Raw genomic sequence first — 18,049 nt, 5'->3', positions numbered from 1 at the left:
CATTTTGCACACAGCCCACTAAATATGCTTTTCTGATGAACGGTGTTTTGCATGGAGTTTTAGTAAAAAAAAATAACAAAACAAACAAACAAAAAAAAAAAAAAGCGAAAATACCAGGTATAGTATTTTATTTTGTAAAATTTAATCGGGGGATGTGTTTATTTTGTGCCAATGCGTTTATCTCTGGTATCCTTTAACCTGTGCAGTGTCCACTGCATTACCTATGCTCTACACAAGCTGTCGCCTCCATACATTTCCTCAATCTTCAGATACCATCCCACCCGGAACCATCGCTCCTCCCAGGAGACCCTCTTGTCCTCTTAGCTTGGCTATATACATGAAATAAAGGTGCCTGCAAGTACAATTCTACCGCTGGATTCTAGTAAAATATCGGTAATAATCACAACCTTAACGGCCCCTGTAAAGATAAGACATTTAAAGAGGCACTATGGCTAAATTATGTTTTTATTATCATTTAATATAAAATATGTGCAATTATAGCAATGTGTAAGACTTGTATTGTGGCTCCAATCCATGGGCATTCACGATCTCGCCCTGACCTGGCTTTCATCCTACCTCTCCAACCGCTCCTTCACGACCTCCTTCAATGAGTCCTCGTCCACCCCCAACCACCTCTCAGTGGGAGTCCCCCAAGGCTCGGTCCTTGGCCCCCTACTGTTCTCCCTATACACATCCTCCATTGGCAAGGTTATCTCCTCCATGGGTTTTAACTATCATCTGTATGCAGATGACACCCAAATCTATCTCCACACCCCTGACATATCCACCACTACCATGGACAAGGTCTCCTCCTGCCTATCTGCCATCTCCTCCTGGATGTCCGCTAGGTTCCTAAAACTAAATCTAGACAAAACGGAATTTATGATCTTCCCACCCCGGTCATCCCTGGACCTCCCAGATGTGCAGGTCACTGTTAACCACACTACTATTCACCCTACCTCTCAAGCCCGCTGTCTGGGTGTCACCCTGGACTCGGCACTCTCCTTCACTCCCCACATCCAAAACCTCACAAAGTCCTGCAACTTCCACCTTCGTAACATCTGTAAGATTCGCCCTTTCCTGACCCCTGCCACCACCAAACTCCTCATCCATTCCCTCATAATTTCCCGCCTCGACTACTGCAATGCCCTTCTGTCTGGACTCCCTAAGACCCGAATAGCCCCACTGCAGTCCATCATGAATGCGGCTGCCAGAATTATCCACTCCTCCCATCGCTCCACCAGGGCGGCTCCCCTCCGTGAATCCCTCCACTGGCTTCCTATCCAGTCCAGAATCGGATTCAAGATATTGTGTCTGACCTACAAATCCATCCACAAAACCTGTCCAACCTACATTTCTGATCTTACTCAGAGATACACACCAAGCCGCTCACTCCGCTCCTCCAATGAACTTCGCCTGACCGTCCCCCGCATCACCCAGTCCCATGCACGCCTCCAAGACTTCTCAAGAGCCGCTCCGACACTATGGAACTCCCTACCTCCACCCATTAGGGCAGCCCCCTCCTTCAACACCTTCAAGAAGGCCCTCAAAACTCACCTTTTCACTCTTGCCTACCACCCCTCACAATTGCTCTAAACCCACAGCCGAACTCTGGTCCCCTACCTCTCGTGTCCCTACCTCTCCCTCTAGATTGTAAGCCTTTGGGCAGGGTCCTCACTCCTTTTGTGTCCTACCTGATCATGCACCTCTATTACTGTGCACCCATGCTATGCATTTGAGTGAACCTAACTTGCCTAACTCCATGCTCCCATCCAGTGACTGACTAAGCATTACCTTGTACTCATACTGTGCTGTGTGATCTGGTTTTCTTGTATTCCTGTATTGTCATATTGCTGTTTGTCACCCCTAAATATTGTCTGTAACCTAAATTAATGTCCAGCGCTGCGTAATATGTTGGCGCTTTATAAATACAACAAATAAATAAATAAATAATAAAATTGTGGCTGAATAAAACTGTTTAAATATTGCTTTACCCTAAATCAGTGCTGGAGTCCCGTCGCCAGAGAAAGCTAAGCGACGCTGAACCAGCACATTCCATTCTGCAGGAGGAGGCTGCCTTATCAGTCGTTTCATCTGAAGTTGTAATCTCCCCCTTTGATGCATCGGGAGAGGTTTCACCCAACGTCTAACTGCACATTAGTGCTGTTACAGCTCCTCTGATCTGCCATACGTCTCAGGACAATGACGTACGGCTCCGATGAAAAAAATGCTCCCTGCTGAGGTCCCCCTTCAGAGACACACGCAGGACACTGGCTACACAGCACGTGTGCTGAATCAAGACGCTGGAATCCTGTGCATAAGAAGAGAAGCTGGTCTCCATGGCAACTGACAACAAGTGGTGACCCTGCCTGTGCCAGCTTCTCTGAATGGGGGCCTCAGCGGGGAGCATTTTTTTTTTATCAGAGCCGTACGTCATTGTCCTGAGACGTCCAGATCAGAGGAGCTGTAACAGCACTAATGTGCAGTTAAGGCCCATACTCACGGGCGAGAAATGTGGCCTGTCGCCAGCACACGTGAGCGTGTGGGCGACAGGCCGGCGACAGCTTCTCGCCAGGTCCCTCCGCGTACACACGCGGAAGAGGGACCAGCGGCAAGGCGGAAGCTGTCGCTGACGTTCCTCCTCCCCCCGCCGGAAGCTCCATGTACCTACATGGAGGTTGCTGTCGCTAGTCCGCGTACTCACGCGGACTAGCGACAGTTGCAGCGGGGGGGCAGCGGCGACTGTTGCCATGCGATTGAAACTTTCAATCGCATGGCGACAAGAGCGGCGGGCGACAGTTCGGGGGGCGCGCGTGTGCGGCGGCCCATACTCACGGGCGACCTGTCGCCGCAACACGCGCGCGCCGCGTGTTGAGGCGACAAAAGTCCCTCGTGAGTATGGGCCATTAGACGTTGGGTGAAACCTCTCCCGATGCATCAAAGGGGGAGATTACAACTTCAGATGAAACGACTGATAAGGCAGCCTCCTCCTGCAGAATGGAATGTGCTGGTTCAGCGTCGCTTAGCTTTCTCTGGCGACGGGACTCCAGCACTGATTTAGGGTAAAGCAATATTTAAACAGTTAAGTTTTAATCAGCCATAATACAAGTCTTACACATTGCTACAATTGCACGTAGAATATAAGCATCATTTAGCCATAGTGCCCCTTTAAGATATTAAGATGTTAAAAATGGGCGCTGGGAGGAGCCCAATTACCGGCGAGTACTGCGAATATCCGGATATTTGCAGTGCATGCTGATAATTTACACCTACGGGCGCCCATATTTAACAGGTTATCTGCAGTGTAAAGGCTGCGATTTGCGGCAAACTGTATGCTTCGGTACCATGAGCCCAAATTTCCGTTTTCTGCCACCAATCACAAATTTTATTATAGGCGCCTATTTGTCGCAATAGTGGTCCTTTAAGTGGGCTCCAAACTTCACTTCCACCCTGTACTCGACACACAGGTCAACACTCAGAGGAGACCCTCATATGGAGAAGGGGATAGGGAAGAGACGGCAGGGACCACCTGTTGCAGTGTCAGCCCCAGATGATGGCTAAGGTTACCTACCCCTGCCCAGCGTCCCCTTGTGCTCCAATCATGCCACAGCAGTCTAAACTGGCCATACAATACTTTACCGTGATTGTCCTGCGAACGAACCATCAGTATTATGCACGACGGTGACCAAAGAACCACCATCCTCATCCTAGTGTTAAGCAGCTTTATCGATTGAACGCAAGTTTAATTATCGCCAATTGAGTGCCTCCATTCGTTTTCTGGTGAGTGGGGTAAATTTGTTTCTGAACCACCATCCTTGATCACTGATTGTTGCTTGCAAGTCAACCAACAGGACCGATGCGGTATCGATCTGCTCCAGGGGCAAACAAACATTTTGCCCAGTTCAACGTCTGACTGTTGAATTGGGCCAAGTATTGTATAGTGTATGGGCAGCTGAACATTTGTATGCAGATTCTGTTCTAAATAATAAAGACCATTTTACACACAGGTAAGAGGAAACGGCCACAAGGGTCAGTGTATTATATGCGCATGATGCATTTCATTTGACTGCAAATTTCACAAAATAACAGCTTTCCATTTATTTCCTTTAGATGATTTCTATGGCAAGTACAGTTGGTCAGTTTATTAAGGTTCAGGGAGGTTGTGTATTATTCACATAGCAACAATGAGAATAGTAGGCGGAGCCACAAAGCCATCGGTGTAGAGTTAGCCATACAGAGGTTAGAGCTGGTATGGTTGAGGTGAGGGAGCAAAAAAGTCCATAGGAAACAAATTTTCCAATCACAGCAACGTCTACAACATGAAGCATTCTAATTGTAGTGTGGGTGTATCATGACTACAAACTGACACCTAGCAGTTGTAGAGGATGCTGTTCATCCAATCATGCTTGCGGAATTTCCCTTATAGACTTTCTTGCTGGCGCAGCTCAACCATACTAGCGCCCAGGGGGTGTGAAGGCCAAACTTTAAAGAGTGCCCGAGACAAAATTAAAAAAACAAAACAAAAAAGTTTTATACAAACCTGGGCCTTCTGTCCTTCACCGCCTAGAACCTCCACTAGACAGTCCAGTATCTTTGCCAGTCAGCACAGGCCAGCCGCGGAGTGTTCCACACCTGCGCAGTACTCAGGACTCTGCCGGCAATGGTATCGTGATGGGGCGATGTACGCTCCGACTGGCGAAGATACCAGACTGCCTAGCAGAGGATCCAGGAGGCCTGGGAGGACGTCAAGGGTCCGACTGGACAGGATGAAGCCCCAGGTATGTATAAAACCTTTTTTCTTTTGTCTCAGGTATACTTTAAGAGCACACTCAGGTGTTCGTGGGCTTTCCAAACACACGGAAATCATTGGTGGCTTACTGTAGTTACCAGAAGTAAGTGCACTTTGACAATGAAACCATTCTTTACCATTCTTAGTTCGATTAGGGTTAGTTTAAGCAAAGGTTTTTATTTTCAAGGTATAGAATTAACTTGCCTTTAATACAAAGTACCTGCTTAAAGAGTACGAATGCAACCAAACATTACTAGAGTATAGAGTACAGTTTCCTACATAGCAAGTAGGACATATGGGGCTCTTGCAGTCATTCAGTACAAAGCCAACATTAATAATTAGGCTAATTAACAAGGCTAGTTCTTTACCTTGCGCACGACCTCTTCCTCCTCCTGGCGCTTCTCGTAATGAGAAAAGTCATCAAAGATGGAGGTCGTGTGCTTGTAAGTGGCAATGATTTTAAGCACTAGTTTTGCTTTTTCTAAGGGCACCTCCTGCGTGTCTCGCGAGTTTGTGACCGGTTTGTTGTCGTTGTTCTCCAGGCGGATGTGCCTCAACTGGTTGTTGGGGACGTCCTTGACAAACAGCCACTTGACGTCAAACTTGCCCTTCCACTTGTCCTGCGACCAGACACCGGCACTGGTGCCGTAGTCGACGGGTGACCGCATCTCAGCCACGCCGCAGAAGTGTCCACTGCCGTTGACGCTGAAGAGCAGGTAGACCGGGCCTTTGCCGTTCATGGAGCGGAAGGCGCCGTCCAAGCGCTTGTTTCCATGCTCCGTGCTGCACCAGATAGAGTACTTGATGGAGCGGTGGATATCGTCCTCAGAGTAGCTCTTAATGATAAACACTCGTCCGTTTTTCAGGTTCCAGTCAAAGTCCTTGGGGTTGTAGCTGTGGGAGGCTTTCAGCTTCTCCAACACTGGATGGGAGTCACTACCAGGAGCAGCGTGAGGCTGGGCCCCACCCAAGGGATTGCCATCACCTTGCCCGTAGGCAGCGTTCCTGTTACGAGGGGCTACCCAGCGATTCTGGGGGGCCTGCTGCTGTGGTGGTGGTGGAGGATTTTGGTAAGGGGCTTGGGACAAAGGTGGTGGTTGAGCCGGGATGGGCTGCAGCAACTGTTGCTGGGGTTGCGGCTGAGGGATGGACTGAGGCGATGGGAGCTGCTGTGGCATTGGGGGCTTTGTGACCGGGCCCTTATTGTCCCAGGTTCCGATGTCCATGTTGTGTTTGATGGGCGGCGGAGGTAGGGCCCCACCAATGATAGTCACGGGTTTGGTTTTCGCCTTAGGCTGGGGTTTGGCAGGTTTACTGGCTATGGCGGCCCAAGACGTTGGTTTGGAGGGTGGCATGCTAATGCTTGTGCCCCCATTGCCGGACAAGGCGCTCGGCATCCCTACGCTGTTGACCACAGAGCCCACCGTCTTCACAGCTGATGCGGTGACATTGCTGCCTATCTTAAGCCCGACCATGCCCTGCTCAATGCTGTTCATGCCAGGAGCCTTATTCAGAGTCTCGTTATGAAACCCAGTCTGTCCATCCACAATGGTGCCCCCCAGGGAGCTCGGCGGGTAACTATAACTGCCTCCGTAGGCAGAGTTCTGAGTCTGCTGGCCCTGAGAGCCGCTGGTTCCCCAGGCGGAGAAGGCATGGTTCTCTGGGAAGAAATTAAAACGATGTTGGTAGATGTTATTTCCAAGTCCACCTGGTTGGCCGAACACGGCATCGTGCATGAAGTGGTGGTCTCCATTGCTGAGCTGTCCATAGGGGGTGAGGTACGGGATGGGCGGGTCCCCACCAGTTGACCATGGTGCCTCACTCAGGGAGTATGGGAATCCAATCGATGGAGGGTAGTAGCTGGAGAGATACGGGTCTGTCATGGAGGGGTAGCTGTTACTCTGTCGTAAAAGAACATGGAAAAATTAACATCTAGGATACAAAAAATACACCGTAAAAGCAGCATTTAAACTCCAGTTCTCATAAGTTGAAAGCATTGAAGTGATGGGTGACATAAGGAGTTCTTTTAAAGGAAACCTGAAGTAAGACACATGGAGGTTACCATATTTATTTCCTTTTAAACAATACCAGTGGCCTGGCAGCCCTGCTGATCTGTCATGCATCAGTAGTGTCTGAATGACAAAAGTGAGCCAAACATGTGGCTAATCCAGTCAGACTTCAGTCAGTAACATCTGATCTGCATGCTTGTTCAGGGTCTATGGCTAAACATATTAGAGGCAGAGGATCAGCAGCACAGCCAGAGAATGTGCCTTGTTTAAAAGGAAATTAACATGGCAGTCTCCATCAGGGCTGTGGAGTCGGAGCAATTTTGGGTGCCTGGAGTTGGAGTCGGAAAAAAATGTACCGACTCCTAATGAATTTAAACTGTAATTAAAATAGAAAATATGATAAAATGTTCTATTTCTCAGATAAGTCATCATAAATAATGTATGCATACAGTAATAGCTGTGCTTAGTCCACAAAAATTAAATAAACCAATCACAATTAGTTACTTGTGCTGCTTCAATAAAGCAGTCCCCGTATTTTTAAAGTCAGATATACACATCTGATTGTGACTGTATATATGATGTGTACACAGGAATTTCATATATACTAAATAACATCTATGCTGTAAGAATAAAGCCTGATGTGTAGCCGTATCACTAATAGAGATGGTCAATGAGATGGAAATAATTCTGCGCTGATGCTGATTGATGTAAATGTACATAAATCAACTGCGGCAGTACAGTTGATTTGATTGCTCATGAAATCAAATAATTTGATATGTTAAAATTTGGTTTGGTGGCTACAAATTAAATGGTACCTTAGAAAAGAAAAGTTTTATACATACCTGGGGCTTCTTCCAGCCCCTTCAGGCTAATCAGTCCCTCGCTGTCCTCCACCACCCGGATCTTCTGCTATGAGTCCTGGTAATTCAGCCAGTCAGCGCAGTCCGGCCGCATGCCGCTTCCACAGCCAGGAGTGTTCTGCACCTGCGCAATAGTGCTACGCAGGTGTAGTACGCTCCCGGTGGCGGAGTTTGTGCATGCGCACTACGCCAGACTGGCTCAAGTACCTGGACTCTTAGCAAAAGATCCAGGTGGCGGAGGAGGACAGCGAGGGACTGATTAGCCTGAAGGGGGCTGGAGGAAGCCCCAGGTATGTATAAAACTTTAATTTCATCTGTCTCAGGTTTACTTTGTTGCACAGTAGTACTATACTCTACATATGCACTCCCCGCAGAGCTGCAGGGAAACCACTGAGAATGTTGTGCACATTGAACACAGAGGTGTTGTCTGTCACCCATAAACCTGGTTCAGATTGTGCATGAAGAATGTGTAGTAGAGGAAGAATCTCCTCATTCCCCTGCAGAGTACCTGCACATCACTCTTACATGTACCCACAGTCACATTGCCTAGGGCCTGATAGATGTTCTTTGTTCCGGCTTGTACCTTTTACAAGTACTCTTACCAAGGACTAGTTTTAGTCTATGACTAAAGGGAATAAATATGGCAGTCTCCATAGCCTCACTTCAGTTGTCTTGTAAAATTCCTAAGCGTTGGCAGTTAAGAGACAAATTTCATGTTACATACTTTCAATCAACAAGATTGTAATATGCAAATTAGAGGAGTCGGAGTCGAGGAGTCGGTGGAATCCTAAACTGAGTCGGAGGATTTCTGGACTGACTCCACAGCCCTGGTCTCCATATCCCTCTCACTTTAGGTGTGTTTTCAGGGCCAGTTTCCACTACAAGCGGTGTGATCATCTCATGCGTCGCGCCACAAGCACACTGCATCCCATGTAAGTCAATGGAATAGTTTCCATTGATTTGAATTTCCGTACGCGGTGCAATGCGACTAAAGTTATGGATAGTATGCTGCAGTTCCCCACAACACACCTCCATACACCCCTTTAAAGAAACTCTGAGCTATAATATAAAAAGGATTTATACATACCTGGGGCTTCCTCCAGACCCATCCGCTCGGATCGCTCCCACGCCCCCGTCCTCTGTCTGCAGCTTCAGGAACCGGGTCCTGTCACTTCCGTCAGTCGGAGCCAATCTACGCAGGAGAAGTGCGCCCTCTATGTATCTCTCCAGCAGCCACCGGAATGATACATTGAGCACACACTTCCTGTGCGTACACTGGAGCCGACAGACTGCAGTGACGGGACCCGGTTCCTGAAGCTGCAGACATAAGACAGCAGCGTGGGAGCAATCTGAGCAGATGGGGCTGGAGGAAGCCCCAGGTATGTATAAATGTTTTTCTATATTACAGCTCTGGTACACTTTAAAGGAAACCCGAGATGAGCAGTATATGGAGGCTGCCATATTTATTCTCTTTTAAACAATACCAGTTGCCTGGCTGTGCTTCTGATCCTCTGCCTCTAATACTTTTAGCCACAGACCCTGAACAAGCATGCAGCAGATCAGGTGCTCTGACTCCGCTAACTCAGATTTTACTGAATTAGCCATGTTTGTTCCAGGGTTTTGATTCAGATTGATGCCAGAAGATGTACAGGGCTGCCAGTCAACTAGCATGGTTTAGAAGGAAATGAATATGGCAGCCTCCATATCCCTTCTCACCTCAGGTTTTCTTTAAAGTGTACCTGAAAAGAAAGTCATCTCAGGTTCCATACTTATCTGAAGCTTCCTTAAAGAGGAACTCCAGTGAAAATAATGTAATAAAAAAGTGCTTCATTTTTACAATAATTATGTATAAATGATTTAGTGTTTACCCATTGTAAAATCTTTTAAATCCCTGATTTACATTCTGACATTACATGGTGACATTTTTACTGTTGGCAGGTGATGTAGCTGCGTCATGCTTTTTTGGCAGTTGGATACAGCTGTAAACAGCTATTTCCCACAATGCAACAAGGTTCAGACAGGAAACTGCCAGGAGTACCACGGTCCTCAGAGTTTGTGGGAGGGGTTTCACCACAATATCAGTCATACAGAGCCCCCTGATGGTGTGTTTGTGAAAAGGAATAGATTTCTCATGTAAAACAGCTACTGATTGGGATAAAGTTCAAGTCTTGGTCGGAGTTTCTCTTTAAGTCCCCTTGACGCCACTCAGTCCCTCGCCGTCTTCCCAGGTGGCTCCTGTCCCCAATAGCCTGGCCGAGTCCCAATTCATCACACGTGTGGCCCAGCATGCTCTCATCCCTGAGTAGTACTACCGCGCAGGAATTGAACGCTCCTAGGGACAGGCGAAGTGCTTCTCGGCCAGGCTTTCAGGCACTATTGCGGGTGACAGGAGCCACCAGGGCAAAAAGCGAGGGACTGAGCAGCCTCAAGAGGGCTTAAGGAAGCCAAGTAAGTATGGAACCTGAGATGGCTTTCATCTCATGTACACTTTAAACTAAGGGTACACCTACCCACATAACATTGATAAAAACATTAACTGCCAGAGAAGACAATACTATGGCCTTGATTCATAAACAGCAGTGCGATAAAGAAATCTTGTCGGGAAAATACCGCACTCTGTATTTTTCCCGGTCTGTGTGCTAATTCATAAAGATTTCCCCAGCTGCCCTTGGAGGTCGGTAAATTACCGCAGCCCATTGAGCGGTAGTGTAGAGCAGTGTCTCGATTCTCTCTTTGCCCTGCAGATATGAATCACACAGACGGCTCTCTCTGGCTCACTCCACTGATGACTCAGACAGTTGAGTCACACAGTCTTTCCCTGCCTGCAGAAATGATTCACACAGACGGCTTCTGGCTCTCTCCACTGATGACTCAAACAGACTTCGGCTCTCTGCACTTTTGCATTCATCAGAGCTGTCAGAGCTGTTGGTAACTTGTTATCGCCTCACTAGAGGTGTCGGTAACTACCGCCAGGCTTACCGCTTGTTGAAGGCTTTATGAATTGACATTTGCTGACAATTTACTGACATGTGTTGTCGGTAACTGCAGCCAAGTCGGTAATTTATCTCCCTGGTCGGTAATGTCAGCTTTTCATGCGGTAACAGCCTTTATGAATTGACATTTTGCTAAGTGGTCGGTAAAGTCTGCTGTTTTCAGCATTACCGCATGAGGTAATGCTTTATGAATCGAGGCCTTTGTGGGAGGAGTCTGAAAAAGAGATTTACAATGGGATGTAAAACATTTCTCCTTGCATTCTAATTCCATGTAAATGTTATGCAACATGAATTTGAACCAATAAAAAAAAAAAAAAAAAAAAAAAAATGACAGTAGATTATGCTGACTGGTGCAATTTCAAGCAGCATATAATTTACAAAAAATATGAAAGTAAGGAGAAATGTTTTGCATCTCATTGATCATCCCTAGTCTGAAATCCCCGAGTGGGTACATGCTCATTGCACAGCATCAAACAGATGGTGAAGAAAAAAATCTGCTCTACTGGGACAAACAAGTCAGTAAAAAGTGTAACAGGAAGTTAAAAGGGAGACTTGAGAAAAAAAAAAAAAAAAAAAAAAGGATTTTAAATTACCTGGGGCTTCTTGCAGCCCCCTGGAGTGATGCAGTTTCCATGCCGTCCTAAGTCCCTGGGGCCAGAACCAGCGACCCCCACAAAGCTGGCCGGTCGCTGCCAGTCAGCGACTGCCCCAAGCCACACACACCCTGATCCCGATAGCACTCTGTGCAAGCGCAGAAGTGATTTCCACGTACCACGCATGCGCTCCCAGCATCAGGAGAGCATGGCCGGCTAGCCTTGCGGGGGTCGCAGCTGCTGGCCAGAGGGAATTAGGACGGTGTGGGAACAGGATCATTAAAGGGGGGGCTGCAAAAAGCATCATGTAAGTTTATCTTCTACCGCTAAAATGTTTAGCCATTGATCCTGAACAGATGCAGATCAGGTGCTCTGACGGAAGTGTGACTTGATTAGCTGCATGCTTGTTTCAGGTGTGCGATTCAGAGACAACTGACCAGAAATCGGTCAGTTTAATTTTGCAGCTTTAAAACACATAAGAAAGCAGAGAGTACCACTGTAGACTGGTGGGAACCGAGTGACTTCATTAAATTAGTCAGCTCAGCGTGATGCAAAGCAAGAAGTTTTCTGATGAACTTTGTCAAAAGTGGCATTTTGTTTGAGAGGTTCTCTTTCCATAGAAACAGCCGGGCTGTTAGGCCTATTGTGTTCCTGTTAGAACCCTCTTCTGTGAAATACTTCCCTTTCCTGCAGCCAGAACGGTGGACCAATAATCCCTTGTTCACACCTTCAGGACTGGATGGGCTGAAGCAAGAGGGATGTGGAGGCTGCCTTGCTTTATTTTCTTTTACACAATACCAGTTGCCTGGCAGTCCTGCTGATTTCTTTGGCTGCAGTGGTGTCTGAATCACACACCTGAAACAAGCATGCAGCTAAACTAGTCAGTAACATCTGATCAGCGTGCTTGTTCAGGGGCTGTGGATAAAGTAATAGAGGCAGAGGATCAGCAGGACAATTTAAAAGGAAATCAATATGGCAGCTACATATCCCTCTCATTTCAGGTGTGCTTTAAAGGAGTTATCAGGTTGTTTTAAGTAAAATAAGTGCTACTTGCCCGGGGCTTCCTCCAGCCCCAAGCTCCCAGCATGTCCCTCGCTGCAGCTCCCGGCCTGTACTGCGCCTGCGCGAGCGGCGCTGTCAATCACCGCCACGTGGACAGGAGCGTAGGCATGCGCAGTCTGCTCTGGTCCACGTGGCGGTGATTGACAGCGCTGCTCGCGCAGGCGCAATACAGAGCGACCTGGAGGTCGTCCTGACGTCATCGCCGGCGACCAGGAGCGAGCTGCGGAGAACGGCTGCGGGGAAAGCTGCGACGAGGGACATGCTGGGAGCTTGGGGCTGGAGGAAGCCCCGGGTAAGTAGCACTTATTTTACTTAAAACAGCCTGATAACTCCTTTAAAGAAACACTGAAGTCTCACAAAAACCCACTTTTTATTTCAGATTGCTCTATGGTATTAATGTGCCACCTAAAGCGCTGCCTACCCGCGGCTGAATACTCACTATATCCCCCCAAAATCCCTGGGCAAATATCCATGACTTTCTTGGTCCTGGATTTTGCTGCCCTAAGGAGGCAGAGCTTTGGGCTGTTGCTCTGCCTCCATTCGCGTCCAGCGCTGATCCCGCCCCTCTCAGTGAAAGAAGACAGAGGGGCAGGGAGAGGCGACAGCGACCGGCGCAGATGGACTTGAGTAGAGGCAGAGCAACACCCCAGAGCTTTGCCTCTACTAGGAAGCGCCGCACGAATCTTCCCCAGGGGATTTCAGGGGGTTATATTGAGTATTCAGCCGCAGGTATGCAGCGTTTTAGGTGGCAAATTAACCCTCCTGGCGGTTTGTCAAAATCCGCCAGGGGGCAGCAAATACGTTTTTTTTTTTTTTTCTTCATGTAGCGAGACGAGGTCTCACTACATGATAGCCGCTGCTCAGCGGCATCCCCCCAGCCCCTCCAATCGCCACCGGCGATCGGAGATCAAGAGATCCCGTTCAAAGTAGTAGTGACGTCAAAGGGGACTCCGATCCACCCCACAGCGATGCCTGGCACTGATTGGCCAGGCAGCGCACGGGGTCTGGGGGGCATCTGCGGCGACACGTATAGCGGCGGATCGGCGGCGATCGGGCACTGCACGCAGCTAGCAAAGTGCTAGCTGCGTGCAGCAAAAAAAAAAAAAATTACATAAATCGGCCCAGCGGGGCCTGAGCGGTGCCTCCCGGCGGCATAGCCCGTGCTCAGCACGGGCTTAACGCCAGGGAGGTTAATACTGTAGAGCAATCAAAATAAAAAGTGTTTTTTTTTTTGAGACTTTAGAGTCTCTTTAAAGGAAATGTCAAGGGGGGAGAGAAGTTGAATACCTTAGTACAGCAGCATCCCCAGTATCCGGCACCGGCGGGGATCGCCTGATGCCGGATACATGTGCTTGCCGGTTTGCCGGTAATATTTTACAGGCACTAATATTTTACAGCCGGCAAACTCTCCCCCCCCCCCCCCCCAAAAAAAAACCCAGTCCCCTTAATCTCTTTAGGTATGTCAGTTAATCGAGCCTTCTGGTTGCTTGTGTTCCAGATAACGGGGACTTTGCTGCATTGGGAAGCGTCTAAATCAGGGTAAGGAACCTATGTGGCTCTTGATGGCTACATCTGGCTGACAGACAAATCAGTGGGGGTTGATTCACTAAGCTACACTGCTCAAGCAGCACAACCTAGTGTGGAAGCACAAGTAACATTTTCAAAGTAGGCACGCTACTGCTGCAGCATGCACCACTAACACTCACGCTACCCCAAAACTTCCAACAGCTTCAATAGTCCCACTCTGGACCCTGTCAGGTCCAGTGACTTTGTAGGACGAGATCTGCAACGGAGGGGACCCCAAGACACTGGAGCTGCGGCGAGAGACATATCGGCTGCCAGGGGCTAGAAGAAACCCCAGGCAAAATAGATTTTTTTCCTCGCATCTGTCCTTTAAGAAAATAGCAGCAATAAGCAGTAGAGATGGTCTGCAAGACGCCAATTGTCCAACTTGTATGCAAATGTAAAGAGTTGTATGCAGCTTGGAAACAAGTCAATCAAATGTACTTCCTGTTGATTCTGAATGGCCCTGCATACAATCTGTATTAAGCCCCATCTACATTATACAATTTTTTTGTCCGATTCAATTCAATCAGACATGTCCGCTCGGGATTCGATTCAATTTGCCATTGTTTCGCAACAGCAAATTGAATCGAATCCCGATCAGACATGTTGGATCGACTCGAATCGGACAAAAAAAAAATTGTATGGTGTAGATGGGGCTTTAAACACATGCAAGCCAGACTACACTGGCCATCTTCAACAAGCAGCAGTTTTTAGTACATACAGGGTTGTCATAATCCACAGAAAAGGGAAGAAATGGTAGCAAGGAAGATGTACTGACCTGATTGGATTGTCCAGAGAGGTACTGCTCGAAGTCATTGTCATGCACGCTGTCCTTCTGGTGTAAGGAACCATTTTGCACTGAAATAAGATCATTGTTTGAGCGTCCTATTGGAAAAACTTTTGAGGAGAAATTGAGTTTGTAAACTAACTAGGCAAGGATTGGCCTAAGTCAGACTAAACAGAAGCTGCGCTAGAGGAAAGGGGGGTCATCGACTTCTACTTCACCAACACAAAATAACTACTACGCAAAGCACAATAAACAAAGCACACAGCACAGCATAATACAGCAAGAGTCACAATCATCAGCTTTCAGCTCCTAGCTATGAAAAATAGAATAACCCATCACTGCTCCTGTCAGATGGCAATGCTTAGGGAGATCTCATGGAGAAGCATCAGTTCGACAGATTTGTAAAGTTCTGATTTGCTGTGATGATTTCCTGGTTTAGCACATGATCACGGCCAGCAAATCAGAGCCGTACAAATCCATCAGCTTATTAAACTGATCACATGCTTCTACGTGAGTTTTTCTAAGCATTACCATCTCTATTCCTGAGGTGTTGCCACTTGCTGTTGGTCAACCAGATTACACCAAATACCTGTCGGCATTGCCTGTTTCTGCGTAAGGTGCTTTGAAAAGCTCAGTATTGAAGTAAATGGTCAATTGACTAAATAAAAAAAAAAAAAAGGATGCTCACCTATGAACAAGGACAGGCTCTGGATCCTATAGAGGCTTCCCTATCCTCTCCAGATCCAGACCAGTCACCACCGTTGCGTGTTCTACCAATTGCTTCCAAAGCCTCTAAAGGGCTCACAGATGTGTGAGCTCTGTACTGCTTATGTACAACTATGGCAGCCTCCAATATCCCTCTCGCTACAGTTGCCCATACATTAGATGATAGCCACCATATCCACCATCAGATAGATCCCTCTCTGATCAAATCTGATCTGAGAGAGATCTATTGCCTGCCCACACGCTGCACACAAATTTGCAATTTATTTTAGGCCTGAACGATAAATTTAAACCAAAATGCAACCACCAAGAACACGATCATTTTGGAAAAGTCAAAGCGGCGATTTCCGCAATGAGATAATTTCCGCATGGTGAAAGTTTGAAGAAGCGGCTTCAAACCTTCCCTCAGTCCAGGTGGGTGCGGCCTGCAGCATCGGCAGTGTTGGACATACCTTCCACAAGTCCAACGCCGACTGCCGCCTCTTCTGCACTGCATTCTTCCTGGTTCCTGTATGTCACATGACATACAGAAAATATGCTGTGCATAAGAGCATGCAGGAGGTAAAGTGGATAGATGGGCATCGCTGGACTCGTGCTGAAAGGTATGTCCAGCACTGTTGCAGCTTGGGGGACAGATTGGGGGTGGGGAGGGGACGACACACACAGAGAGACATAGTGGGCCCAGAGAGAGACACCGGCGCATGTAGTGACATCAGTATATGCAGCAGTGTCACATGGTACAGGGGATTGTGATGACAATTCACAAAGACGCCAGACACAGGAGGAGGAGCGCCAGCGTGATGGGTGAGCTTACAACACACCACGGGCCCCAGAGAGTGAGTGCATACACATGTGGGTAGAGACTGGCAGGGGGTCCGGTTGTTGGGAAATCAAACGCCGTTACTGCCACACATCTGTTCAAGCCCTTTTGACCAAAATTTTCCAGCATTTCCGATCGATCATTTCGGACAGAATCGACGGCCATCTCTTCTCTGCCAGATTCAATCATTGAGATCAAATTGGATGGATATCAAAAATCTAAATGTATGGGCACCTTTAGATTCAAAGCCTTAAAGTGTGCCTAAACCGAGGTGGGGAAAGAGTTTCACTTACCTGGGGCTTCTAGCACCAATGCAGCCGCCCTGTGCCCGCGCCATTATTGAGGGATCCTCCAGTCCCCCACTGCGGCTCAGTTTCGTTTTCCCCCAACTAGCCAGTCAATGCCCACTGTGCCTGAGCGTCCATGGCCGTACGCATCCTCAACCACACTCCCATCGCCAGGGGCATCCTGCACAGGCGAAGTAGGAGCTTTCCGAAGCACAGTGGCCATTGACTGACTAGCCGAAGGAAAACCGCGGCGGGGGACTGGAGGATCTGTGAGTGACGGCGCAGGCACAGGGCAGCTGCAGGGGCTGGGTGGAAGCCCCAGGTAAGTGAAACTTTACCTCCTCGGTTTAGGTTTACTTTAAAAATTGTTAACACCTTCCTGTGAACTACCATGTCCCACCTTCTTTGTTGACAAGCAGCTTGTAGGGTAAAGCAGGGCAATGCCAGGGTAAGCCAACTAATGATCTTTGTGCACCACATGGTCACTTCTGCCTGAACACCCACCAGCTGAATCCAGGGAGGAGAGAATAAGTTGTACCACATTTGGCCAATGGAACAGGCATCGCATCTAGCACTTTACTATGCACGGTTTATATCCAGTTATTAACCTGACTGCTTTTAGAAGTTATCCGGTTTTGGCTGTGGGTGTCCTTTTGGGCTTTTTAAAGAGGAATTTTCTGAAGCTCACAACCTCAGCGACATCATCCTGCAGTTTTCAGATCATCTTTCTTATGCAAAGTCGGAATGTCAGATGTGAGTGGTGGCTTCGCTGCAGCCAGAGTCACACAGTACGGGCACCATGCAAATCTGGGTGACTAACAAACAAATGTGTCTCGTCTTGTCAATAGTCATGCTGCTGGCTAATTCTCCAACATCACATGAGTAGCACCCGGCATACTTCCTCTCTGTAGGGCCGAGGACAGCAGCAGTCAGCCAGCTCACTCTTTGCAGGGCCGAGGACTGCGGACCCCGGGATGTAGGGGTTCAGCTTGCATACTCCTCTCCGTAGGGCCCAGGACAGCTGACACGTACTGCTCTTCGTAGGGCCGTGGACAGCTGACCCAAGGATGTAGGTCATAAGCCTGCATACTCCCTCTGTAGGGCCGACCCAGAGATGTAGTGTTCAGCTGGTGTACTCCTCTGTAGGGCTGAGGACAGATGCCCCAGGGATGTAGGTGTTCAGCTGGTGTACTTCTCTGTAGGGCTGAGGACAGATGCCCCAGGGATGTAGGTGTTCAGCCTGCAAACTCTTCTCTGTAGGGCCCGGGACAGTTAACCCAGGGATGTAGCTGTGCAGCCTCTATACACCTCTCTGTAGGGCCCGGGACAGCTGACCCAGGGATGTAGGTGTTCAGCTGGTGTACTCCTCTCTGTAGGGCCGAGGACAGATGACCCAAGGATGTAGGTGTTCAGCCTGCATACTCCTCTCCGTAGGGCCCAGGACAGCTGACACGTACTGCTCCTCGTAGGGCCGTGGACAGCTGACCCAAGGATGTAGGTCATAAGCCTGCATACTCCCTCTGTAGGGCCGAGGACAGCTGACCCAGAGATGTAGTGTTC

The 18,049-nt window shown here is 48.3% G+C and overlaps 1 protein-coding gene across 5 annotated transcripts in view; it reads right to left on the bottom strand.

The window, feature by feature from the left end:
- The window catches only part of YTHDF1 (YTH N6-methyladenosine RNA binding protein F1), an 87,833-nt gene that overhangs the window by 24,163 nt on the left and 45,621 nt on the right, over window positions 1-18,049 (bottom strand). For 3 of the 5 annotated variants that reach the window (XM_068262407.1, XM_068262404.1, XM_068262405.1), the window contains exons 3-4: window positions 14,651-14,769; window positions 5,158-6,690 (exon numbers count right to left, since the gene is read on the bottom strand). In XM_068262407.1, the coding sequence (XP_068118508.1) occupies window positions 5,158-6,672 (1,515 nt within the window). In that variant the 5' untranslated portion in view covers window positions 6,673-6,690; window positions 14,651-14,769. The remainder of the gene's footprint in view (window positions 1-5,157; window positions 6,691-14,650; window positions 14,770-18,049) is intronic. The other 2 variants (XM_068262408.1, XM_068262406.1) reach the window with 1 other exon arrangement.

This window comes from Hyperolius riggenbachi, chromosome 12 (assembly GCF_040937935.1).
Source record: "Hyperolius riggenbachi isolate aHypRig1 chromosome 12, aHypRig1.pri, whole genome shotgun sequence".
Lineage (NCBI taxonomy): Eukaryota > Metazoa > Chordata > Amphibia > Anura > Hyperoliidae > Hyperolius > Hyperolius riggenbachi.
This window is presented reverse-complemented; position numbering and strand designations above follow the sequence as displayed.